Source organism: Quercus robur, chromosome 1 (assembly GCF_932294415.1).
Source record: "Quercus robur chromosome 1, dhQueRobu3.1, whole genome shotgun sequence".
Classification (NCBI taxonomy): Eukaryota; Viridiplantae; Streptophyta; class Magnoliopsida; order Fagales; family Fagaceae; genus Quercus; species Quercus robur.
The window spans coordinates 22,868,368-22,880,767 of NC_065534.1; the positions used below are offsets into that span (position 1 = coordinate 22,868,368).

The 12,400-nt window shown below is 34.5% G+C and overlaps 1 protein-coding gene and 1 non-coding gene across 3 annotated transcripts; both read right to left on the reverse strand.

The window, feature by feature from the left end:
- Positions 1–5,990: 5,990 nt before the first annotated feature.
- LOC126692811 (small nucleolar RNA snoR109) lies at positions 5,991–6,093 on the reverse strand. The gene has a single exon (XR_007645097.1). It is a non-coding gene; the product is annotated as a small nucleolar RNA snoR109 (small nucleolar RNA).
- Positions 6,094–6,352: 259 nt separating this feature from the next.
- Positions 6,353–9,440, reverse strand: LOC126725854 (ubiquitin-like protein 5). 2 transcript variants are annotated; one of them, XR_007655621.1, is made up of 3 exons: positions 9,101–9,440; positions 8,109–8,173; positions 6,353–6,596 (listed from the first exon to the last, which is right to left on the reverse strand). XR_007655621.1 is itself a non-coding variant. In XM_050430841.1 (2 exons), exon 1 carries the CDS (start codon positions 9,328–9,330, stop codon positions 9,109–9,111), a length of 222 nt encoding a protein of 73 aa, XP_050286798.1. In that variant the 5' UTR covers positions 9,331–9,437; the 3' UTR covers positions 6,353–6,596; positions 9,101–9,108. The 2 variants fall into 2 exon arrangements, 1 of the variants encoding a protein (XP_050286798.1); XM_050430841.1 differs by lacking the exon at positions 8,109–8,173 and having other exon boundaries at positions 9,101–9,437.
- Positions 9,441–12,400: the final 2,960 nt, after the last annotated feature.

The following is a 12,400-nucleotide window of genomic DNA, read 5'->3' on the forward strand; positions in this document are numbered from 1 at the left end:
GTTAATAAATTGCTGGGTAATCTGGAAAAATCAACTATCGTTCAAAGACAAGATTTGGTCGTCTAAAGAAAGATAAACACTTAGCAAATTCCAAGAACTCCCACCAGCTAAGAAGTCAGTTACACCACAATCAGCTATTCTAAGACGTGGGATAAATTCATCGAAATTTGCTCCACTCTCTTCACTAAGTCCACCCATCTCCCAAGATGATAGTGGCACCTAATAAGTAGACCTACTCCAAGTTCTCTGTAAAAAGGACCAAAGCTCACCAAGCAAAGATATGCACAACTAAGATCCTATCATCTTCTATACTTGAGTCTTTGTGAGAAATTCTAACTTGATCATCGAAGGGTTCTTGGCCGGCACCACACTGGTGCACTCCAATAGTCCCTTTTGTTCTTTTCAAATCGTTGATTCACCGTCAAGTTTAGAGCATATAGCCTACTAATATCGCACCTCATCCTAAATAAAAATCCACATTCAATTTTTTTTTCTTTTTTCTTTTTAAATGAACACCATAAAGAGAAATTAACAAAATTCTCTAAGTTTTTTACTTGTAACTCATTAGCAAACTCAAAAAAAAAAAAAAAATGATTCTCAAAAAAAAAAAAACTCATTAGCAAACTCATTCATGTGAGGGCAAATATCATGATAAAGGAAGGAAAAAAAAAACTATTTTTTCGTGCCTCTCATCCTCTTTGTTCTTTCTCTATTTCTATTAATTTCCTCTAAATTTTCTAACGTGAAGGACAAATTAAACCAGTGAAAAGACAGTGAACTCTTTATTTATTTTTTTATGTCTGAATGAAAGACAAAAAATCAAGCACAACAAGAAAAAAAACAAGCAGTTATCTCCCTAACTCATTTATCTTTTACAGAATGAAATATCGGAAAAACAGATAATTGAAACGAAACATGAAGACAGGCATGAGCACAGGGCATTACTCAATCTAAGCAAGAAAGCAAAAGTTAAATCAAAATCAGAAAGCAAGCAAGCAACTTTTCTTATTTTCTTGCTAGCGGCCCCAGCTCTCTCTTAGAAGTGGAAAATGCTTACGTGATACTACCATTAAGTGTGTCTAAAAAGAAGGCAAACACCATTATTCTAGACTGGACACTAGTTGTTGCTCATTCGAATGTCTAATCAACTCTAGAGAAAAAGAGAAATCCTAGGTGGAAAGAGGATTTTCGGTCTCAGCTACACTGAGTTGCATCATGAAAACAACATAATTGGAAAAAGGAAAAGACGCAAGTGAAAAAAAAACAAATGTGGAGATAGAGATCGATCATGGATTTCGAGGATATTTCACAATCTAGATATAAATCGAAATATGAAGATTCTCTTGCCTACGAAATTCAATATTCATATGCAACATCATTAGAGAGACATGAAATGTTGGTGTTTTGATGTTGAACACTCCCAAGACTAAAAAAGACGTTTCCACAAAATGTAGAAAAATGGACACAAGAGTCACCTTTCCACGTCTATACTCATTTTCAGGTCTTTCTTAAAAAAAAAAAAAAAAAAAAAAATGATTTTTTGGAATTTGTTAATACGTATATATATCTCACTGTTTTAAAAACCGGACCGGACCGGCCGGTCCGACCGGTTCAACCGGGAACCGGAGGCCAATCCGGTCCGGTTAAAAGGTCAATAACCGGAAAACCGGCCAAAAACCGGGGTTGAACCGGAAATTTAAAAAAAAACGGTTCTTTGACCGGTTCGGTTTTTAAAACCATGATATATCTATCTATATATATCTAAAAACTGAAACGTAGTATTTATTATTACTACACTCCTATTGAGCCACATCAACGATCATATCATTTACCTATTTCCAACTATTTCTCTTCACTATTTCAAACCATAACGTCCCTTTTACTTTTACATTTTTCCACTACTTTCAACCTTAATGTCACTCTTCATCTATCCCTTTATCTTCCTTTTATTTTGACTTTTCTTATCCTCATTCTATTACTATAAATATGTGATTCTTTCTTCCATTCTATACATCTTTTCCCACATGAAGTAACTCTCTCTCTCTCTCTCTCTCTCTCTCTCTCTCATGTTTTATTTTTGTGTGAATTTTTATTTTTTGTATCTCTGCTTTAGATTGATAAATTTATGTGTTCTTTAGAATTCTACTTTGGGTTGATACAATTTGGTTTTGTGTTTTGAGTTTTTAAGTTATTATCTTTTTTTCTTTTCTATGACGGTTAAATGTTATCCTATTGCATATAAAGATAGTTTACAAGAATATAATATTTTTCTATTATATAGTATAACTTGGATAATTTGGTGTTTGACTCATAACTATATTTTTTATTTTAACGCTTCTTCTTCTCATTTTATTTTCTATTTATCTCCCAAAAAAGGTAATTACTCTCTCTCTCTCTCTCTCTCTCTCTCTCTCTCTATATATATATATATATATATATAATTTATTCTTTTTTGCAACTTTACTTTAGGTCGATGAATTATTGTACTTTTTTTAATGCTATTTTGGGTCAATATGATTTGGTAGTGTGTGTGTGTGTGTGTGTTTTTTTTTTTTTAGTTTTCCATCACAAGTCTACTCTCTTCCTCTAATAACTTTTCTTTGATTTTTTTTTACATAATACTTAGTTATTTTGTAAGTGAGATTTTGAATTTATATCAAAATACAATCTTGGCTATGTATTTGAACGTGTCTATCAACTATTAAAACTGCCCAAAATGAATATATATAGACAATATTTTTGTTTTAATTTTTCATTGATTTATTATTTAGTTATAACAATAAATTAAAATAGATGAATATGTAAAGTTAAAACTGCCTAAAATGAATTTGTAAAGCCAATATATTTATATCTTTAATATTGTCAAAAAATGATTTTCCACATAATTTAAAGAACAAATTATATATTATAAACTACAAAATAATTATCAATTCCCACACATCGCGTGGATTTGCGACTAGTTAAGAAATAATAAATATTCAATTATCAGTTATAATTTATGAAATGGGTAATTTATGTTTCACCCGTGTGTACGTATACATTGTATGCAACAATCACTACCGAAGAAACTAGCATATATCTTTGTTGCAAGTGGAGTATTAGCTCGATTAGTTCATGTATTGACTCCTTGAACCCACATCAACTTTTTGTCCTCGTGTGCTTGCGTCACCCAGCTTTTGGGCAAAAGCTAATCGGAGTTGGCCAACAGATACCGATACTATGGGCTGTTTTGAGGGATATGGATGGAGGAATTCGGGATAGGCCCCTACGGATCCCTTAGATTTCATGCTATGGAGCTCCCCCCACTTACCACTGTGTCCTATGATCACAAAATCAGCTAAGGATTGGCATTCATCACTCATGTCATAGATCAATATATTTCTTAGCCTTTGTTGGCATTCATGACCTATAATATATTCGCATGTTCCTTTCTTCCTCATTCATTCATGTTGTAGTCAGAGAAAGTGTGAAACCATTCATTCTTTATACAGTTGTGGTTTTGTTGTCACCAGTATCGCTTGTTTTGGAGGCAGCCTGACATTCATATATTGTGTATACAACATGATTCATCAAGCCACTAACATTAAGCCTCCCTTTTTAAGAATGAAGGGTGGTTGGTATAAAAAGTTAAAAACATGTAGGATTTTGTATGTAGATGAGTGACCCTGAAGAATAAGATAGTGGTATCTTAGGTGGGAGGCTATTACATAGTGCAATTCATTCTATTATCTCTAATTATCTCTCATTATTTGGTAAAGCTTATATCCAGTGCTCCAATGCATTAGACGTAATATGATGCGTACACATGTTCAAATTGTGTTGGGTCCAATGCTATATGGCCAAACCCCCTATTATTAGGGATGCTGGGTGTACAAGTCAGTACCCAAGATAGCAATTCAACAATTTAGACATCGACAAACTATCCCTTTCCTAAGGGATGTAAGCAAGCTGATCTTTGAGAATTTATCAATGGCAAACATGGAGAAAAGAATGGAGATTATCAAGAATTAGTGGGAAGTAAAGACCTTTAAGATTGAGTACGTGGACGGTATTCCACACCTTGGCTTAGTTTAAGGAGTAGCAATTAGCTCTCATTGGTGATTCTTTACCATATGCTCCGATTTTGTATGCCTTAAGGCCAAGAGTTGGCTAAGGTACTTCTCGAGGTATGGAAAGGGACCATAAAAAAGATACTGAAGCTCTTCACAAGCAAGTAGATGAGATCATTACTAAGCATGATGTGGTAAGAGTTGAGGTTGAGGGCTTATGGGCTAACCTGAGGACACATGACTCAATCGGGCTAGGCAACTTAAGAAAGAGCTAGATGGTTGAAGATTGAACTTAGACAAATGCAGCGAGATGCTTTAGACGGAGAAGAGCTGACAACTCTACATCCAAGACCATGAGTCAGGATTACCTTGGACTTTGTGAGCAGATTGATTCTCTTAGCTCTCTTCTTGTTAGGCTGAGGTAGAAAGGGTTGCCAAACTCACTAGGGAGATTAGATTCAGGCTGAGTGAGGGGTAAAATGCAGGATTTATTAGAGGCCATGGAAGAAATTAGAGATCTACAAGCCAAGCTTGACTTAGCTGAAGAAAGGTTCCGAGAAGCTTTCCAAAGCTATCAATGCTTCACTATTCCATGTTACTCACATTGCACATGCCTGATGACTCAATTCTTGCCTCTGCAATAGGCAAGCTGTATAGGCTGGTTGTTGCTAGAGACTGAAATTTTGGAAAGAAGAAATTTGAAATTTTCATGCTCAAGAATTTTTCAATATACATATAAAAAAAATCACACTACTCCACTCCAAATGACCATCCTTTTACAAAAAGTCTAGAACCACTCACTTTAAATTCCAGATGACCATCCTTTTACAAAAAGTCCAAGACCACACATTTGCCCACACACTTTAACACAACTTAGACAACTAGACAGGCAATGATTAGTTTACTTTTCACTAAATTCCAATGGTAAATCCATATATAAATGATGTAATTCAATCACACATCGACAACTATGCAAATTGTGTCAATTGCGTGAGCAATTGTGTCCATAGAAGAACCGATCCTTTTATTTCTTCATGAAGTTATGGGCAAAATAGGGTGACAAACTTCACACTGAGCTTCTTAAGCCAACAACATCATCACCCATTTCTGAACCAATTAACGACCAACCATGCAACCAAACTCCAACCCACATATTTCCACAAGCACCCCATGTGCAACATCAGGTCGCCCGTGACCATACTTGGACAAAGCTTCCACGACAATCAACTGTACATGCTACCCACAGCACACACATAAGCCTGAAACGCGTCAGGTTATATTCGAGAAACAACTTAAAAGTGCGAGACCATGACACGTGTAGCTCCACAAATTCATTTACAGTGAGCTGACACAGTGACACCCAATAGAAAATGCTACCAAGGGCATCCACACCTGTTTGCCACCACAAACATCAACTCAAGCTCATGACATACCCTCCACATGAGCACGAATGTCTGACTAACAAGCATGTTGCATACAAGTGGAAATTCTGATTTTTACGCTACATCTAATGACAAAAATCAAAATTGTTGAGAAGTTTGATGAACCAACTAAAAATCATTCTCTATGTAAGAACAAACAAAAAACATTCTCAGATTCTTGGATTCCAACTGGGGCTGCCAAATGTAAACCCTACAGATATCATAGCAGGCCTTAACATTAAAAGCAGCCCAGCCATGACATAGAAATGATCGAATTATCAACCAATCAATATATATTTCACAACCAATCCAGTAACCCAGGTTTTTAAGATTTTGGTAATGCGCCACCAAAGAATACATCTGGCCATTAATTCCGCAAGAATCAAAAACAAAATTTCCATTTAAATTTTGGCCATAGAATGTGTAGAAGTGTTGTTTTAAAACGAAATGACATCATTAGTACTCAACAAGCAGGTTTTTTCTTTTCTTTTTTTGAGAAGGAAAAAATTTTAGAAAAAAGGAATGTGAGAAGTTCGGTAAGCAGATTAGTTGACAGAGATCAAAGAGATCTCACAACAACCGGCCAGTTAACTTCTCTGAGCCATTTGATTTAGCTACAGCCAGTTTGGCAAATTCAAGATCAAGGGTATTGACCGAAGTTTCTCACCCTTCCCTTGGTACATGTAGCCTCACCCAATAAATCAATATTGCACATTGAAAAAAATAAATAAATAAAAGATCGAACGGAGTTTACATAACTTGGAACAAAAGGTGCTTAAAAAGCAGATTTGAAATTCGCACACAGCTAAAACAAAGTTCAGCAGACGGAATACAACATATAGAAGTGAACTGGGCTCCAAAACCAAAAAAGCAATTGCCATATAGCAGTTAAATCCATAGATGATATGGTATATATAGCAAAGCATCAAACATACATCGCTTAACAAGTAAATGGTGTTCAAATATTTAGTTTACATATCTGCCCATTAAGATGTTACATGACAGGGGACACATCAGTACTTTGCAACTTCATTGTCTCTTACATAACACAAAATATATATCCCTACTGACCTACAGATCAAAGACATTTCCGATTGCAATGCATTTTTTGATACGAATGCCAACCCTGTGAACAGAAAAAACACACCACATCAGCATTAGCCCAAGAAAACCAAGCTAATGACGCAAGTAACTCTATTGCAGTGAGTTGCAAATATTGCCTAACTATAGTTGGCAACTTATTTTCAAATAAGAAGAGAAATTTTAACACACAAGCCAATCGTACAAAATAAGGTAAGACTACCACTCAGAAGCTTAAATTGGTACTTCAGTAATAGTATCACACCTTTCATATCAAGCAAAGCAAGTAAAAATACCCACTTCCCATTATGAAGAGAAAACTGTGAAGATAGCAAAAAACGAATGGTTTCTAATTTTCAAAGAAAAGAAAATGTAACTAATCCATGGTCACAACAGTCTTCATCTGGAAGTTATTTGCAAACAATGGATCAAATTTTCAGAATATTCATATTTACAATAGTCTTAAACTGGGAGTTATAAGAGCCTGCAAACAATCTCTAATTAGACTAGAGACATAATTATTCAAGATAGCCAAAACTTTAGCTCCACACCTCCTCCACTTCCACCAAAGTCTCACAAAAGCTAGGTTCAGCCATTTTAAACACAACTTTCGCTAGATGCAAGCATATTGCTGCTAGCAATATTCAGTAGAGGTGGCAATTCGTGTTCGTGTGTCGGGTTCGAGTCGTGTCAATTCATGAATATCCGACTATATGAGTCAACACTAACCCAACATATTTATTAAACGGGTCAAGATTCCTCAACCCTATCACAACTCATTTATTAAACAGGCCAGTTGTGTCAACTTGTTTATCAAAATTTATCAAAAAAAAAAAAAAACAAGCAAATAAATATTATTTAACATAAAATCCAAAACTAACGAATAACTGCATCACAAATAATCATTCAAAACTAAAGTATATCTCAATATCACTAATAATCAATTATGTCAAAAAAAAATAAACCATAACAACTAATAAGTTTATATACCTAGGGCTTAAAGGGTATATTGGTAAAATGTCATTGAATTAAACGGGTCAAACAAGTCAAACAGGTTCCATGGGTTGAACTCTAACCCAACTCGTTTATTAAACAAGCCAATTGTGTCAACCCAAATATGACACGAACTCATTTAGCCTCAACCCATAACCTATTAATTTTGAGTCGTGTCCAATTTTGCCACCCCTAGTATTCAGTCATCAATTCAAATTCTAAAGGACTAATACAACCAGATCATCTTGTGCAGGTAAATAATCTAGAATAGAGAAAGTATAAAGTTAAAGCAGTCAATGGCAATGAATTATGGATATGCATGAGAGAATCTGTAAACAAACGAACATAGAACCAGTTTAATTTCTACGAAATGCTACATCATATCAAGTTTCTCAAAGCCTGCAGTGATGTCAACCTGGCAGATGCCTATCAATGTAAAAGAATTTAAACCCAGAGGAAAAAGACCCATAATTCATTCTCTTTTATTTCTCTATGTTATGTTAAATTTATTATGATGTCTTTAGTATTTTAAAAGGTCATATGATTAGCAGGGTTCGAGGGATACCCCATTGGTTACCGCACCTCCTTCCTTCACTAGGCCAAAACTCCAACTTCTCTACTTAATCAACACTGAAATCAGAGCATAGTAACCATAGTTACCATATTACTTAATCAACACTGAAATCAGGGAGCTTTCTTTCAAAACTAAAATTGGCAGGAGGAAACAGCTAAAACAGTGAAAGAGAGACAAGACGAAAAAAGATGGAAGGGGTTATCTATAAGACTAGCCTGTTCGTATCTCTATCATTTTAAAGAGTTGGGACTAACACACTATTCGCATAGACGTTGAGTTCATAAACCACAAGAAAGCTGAATGATTACTAACACACACACACACTATCAGTTGTAAGTGTCAAACAAACTAAACTAAACTCTTGTAACTAACTATTTAGTTAGTTAGATGATTGTTTAAGAATTGACCAATCGGATTTAGACACATATAAAGGCTGCCAACGAGCAATTTTTGAAAAATTATAACATGATATGCACCCAAATGAAGTGTCCGTGCTTCCTAGGCTGCCAATACCAAAAACAAAAACTAATGTAAGCAAATTAGAGCTTTTCTTAATAAACTTTGGGTTCTTTCATTCTTTGTAGAGGTGCCTAACCACTATCAATTTGTTCCAAGCAAATTAGATCCCATTGGTGCGTTTGGATAAGCTGTTGCAAAACGGTGTTTTGGGTTTAAATTGAGCCTTTGGTAAAAAAACGCCATGAAGAGTTGCTGTTGCAAAACGGATTTTTGGGTGTTAAAAACGCGCTTTTAAGTGCCCGAAATACCTAACCCTAATAACTAACTAAAATTATCAGCATCAAACAAACTAAACCATGCAATCACAATCATATAAACATAGTAAAAAATTTCAAAAATAATCACAAAGAAAGAACCCTAATAATTGAATTACAGGCTGAAGCAATTAAATTAGGAATCACAAAATCACGAAAATTAACAAATAAGAATCCACAAAAAACCAAAGCAAATCAAATCAGAATTACCGATTGATTTAGTTGTAGTAAAGCTCGAGGCCCATGCCGTCGTGGATTTCATAGTCCTTAAGGGTGATATGGTCCTTGTAGATGTTGTACCACTTCTGGATCCGGATCTTCTCGGACCGGGTACCCGTCTGCGCCGCCACGAGTTTCTTCAGGTCTCCGATGGTGTCGTCCTCGTTGCACTTCACTCTCACCTTCTTTCCTAGCCGATCGTTCAGAACCACCTCAATCATCTTCGCTAGCTCAACCTCAACCTCAACCTCACGATTTCCAAACCCTAATTATTCTCTCTCACACGCTTTCACCAATTTCCTCAGAAACCCTCTTTTTGACTGAAAACCCACCCAAAATTTCTATATATATATACTGATTTTTCTTATCCGCCACCGAACTTCACCAGCTGAATTTCCATTTATGCCCATGAATAGTACGATACCCTCTGTGCCTTACGAGGGTACTTTAGTCATTGGCTGTTCTAAGTCGGTTGAAAAATATAAGGTTCGTGTTGGGCATGCAATACGTATGGAGTCTTATTATTTGTATTTTTCTTTTTTCTTTTTTCTTTTCTTTTTGGGGACAGGCAATAACTTCTTCTTCTTTTTTTAATATTTGATTGATATGTGCGGAAATATAATTTTATTACTGATGATTTTATATTTATATCTACAAAATTATAACATGAAAATCTTGTGAATCCAAAAGTCTTCATAAATTTTGTTTTTCATTTTTTAAATATGTGGTTGAATTTTTATTTTAAAACATAAATGAAATCTTCTTAAAATTTTAGAAATATGGTTTACTTTTTGCGATTCTAATTTTTATAAAATGATAAAACTTAAAATTTTGACCAAAATAAATTTTACGAAGAGTTTTAATCCCAAAACTTTGAAAAGTTCATTTTTTATTCTTAAACTATTAAAAATTTCGTCATTTGTCCTTAAATTATTTAAAATATTTTATTTTTTATCCTTAAACTTTACCATTTTTTTCGTCCCTAAAAATTATGGAAAAAAAAATTAACCCTTATTTTTGTCTCTAAACTATTAAAAAAATTTATTTACAAAAAATATACTTTTTAAAATTTAGGAACAAAAAGCAAACTTTTGGTATTAGAAACCAAAATAATATTTTACCCTCAAATTTTCAATGTCCCCCAAATTGAATTTTTTAGACATTTATCTTATGAAAGAAAACTATGTCACTTATATTATTATAATATTATTACGGGGGGAGGGGTCCAAGAGTATGACCCCTATTGGGCCGAGCCCAAGGAGTATACAGGCCTAATTGATAGTTACCTTGATCCAAGTAATCTAAGATGACTTAGAAGAAGAGCTTCGTGGCCAAAGAGCATGATGGCCCGAGGAAGACCCTCAAATGAAGATCACCTAAGGAGGATGAGATGAAGTCCACACCAAGCTAGAATACAGGAGCCAAGGGAAGTAACAGTAACAAGCATGGGTAAGGGGGAAGGAAAGCTTCCCATGGAAGCATTCATCACCTTCGCATTGAATGCATTGCAACCATAGTTATTAAACTTAGACCAGACATTGACCAGATCTATGAGCTGAGTCACTAGGTCATTGGTTCAACCAATAGATCATCAGTTGAACTATAGGATCAAATAAAAAAAAATTTTAATTTAAATATATATAAAATTAAGTTTAAGAAATCATAACATGAATATGTAAATTAAAAAAACAAACAGGCATATGCCTAAACTAAACTCGCTATTAAAATTCAAAATCAATGTTTTATAAGCAATAGCATTAGAAATTCTATCAAATTCACAAGGAAAATAAACGAATATCATAAGATTGCAACAAAGTCTACTAAATAAAATTTTGTTATGTCTTAAAATTATGTGTATTGTATAAATAAAAAGGAAAATCTCAAACTCTTGTTTAAATTACCATATTATCACACATTTAAATAATAAAAGAGTCAATAAAGTGAACCTATTTATGTAATTTTACACAATTCATAAACTTAGCTGAGTTAATAAAACCCAGTCGGGTCACACAGGTTACTTAAAACCCACCGGGTTACACCGGTTTTAACCAGGTCATGTACTGTTCCAATCCAATTGATCATCCAGCCCCGTCTCTGCGTCGAGTTACTGGTTCGGTTTTAATAACACTGACTGCAACAACCATTCCAGTCGCATTAATGGCTGAATGACACCTAAACAGTACCAATACAACCTGTATCTTACTCAGCTCATCCTCCAAAGGAGGGATGTTACAAGTATCTGGGGGAATATTGACTACCCTCCATGTGGAGGGTCAAGATGAGAGTTGGATCACTATAAAAAGGGAGGAGATGCCCATTGAACGGGGATCAAAACCCAGAAAGCAAATAGAGATAACAACACTCAAATTTGTAAAACACCAAGTGTAATAGGGCTCCTCAGCCACTCCGAGGAACGGTTAATTCAATATTTTATCCTTGTTTAGCCTTATTAAACTTAATCTTTCTATCTTGATGCATTTCTTTGCTTCGATTCATCAACTAAGAAGCCCAAGTGTTGGTTTGCACACTTGTCTCTATAAATTAATTATATTGGGCCATTGATCTAAGCCCAACAATCTATAGGACCCGAGATTTTTACCCCCCATAAAATTATTATAAAATAATTAAAGCAATTAGTATAAAAATAAATTATTTATTAATATTCAGTTTAAGGGTCTAAAGTGAAACTATAAATCATTCTTTTTAAATTTAAATATCATTTAGATAATATTTATTATAAATTTTATTTCAATTTCTATTAATACATAATGTTTTGGATTTTCTAATGAGGGAGTAAAAAGTATAAATTCATATATGTCTATTTAAATAAAAATATCATTTATCCCTCATACCTGGGCCTTTCTCTAGTAAGGGCCCTAGGCTATGCTTACGTAACCAAAAGCCTAGGGCCGACTCTATCATGTTGCTACTGCTACTGTGAGTCTTTTGGCTGAATATTGTTAAATTCGAAGTTAATTTGTGCTATAGGTACTGTTCCAACTTATTTAGGAATTTGAGGAAAGAGAGTGAATTTTGGCAATACCATTGCCGAAATTCAACAAAAGTAGGAGAGAGAAAGAGAAAAAGTAGGAGAGAAATTTTTTATTTTCGGCAACACCATCACCGAAATTCCTTCTGCCCATACCTGTTGCCCGAGTGGATGCTCGAAGTGTGAGTGCGCGCAAGGAAAACCAAACGTGGCTATGGCATTGCCAAAATAGGAGGGGAAATTTTTTTTTTCCCTCCTATTTCGGCAATGCCATTGCCACATTTCACTTCTTTTTTTTTTTT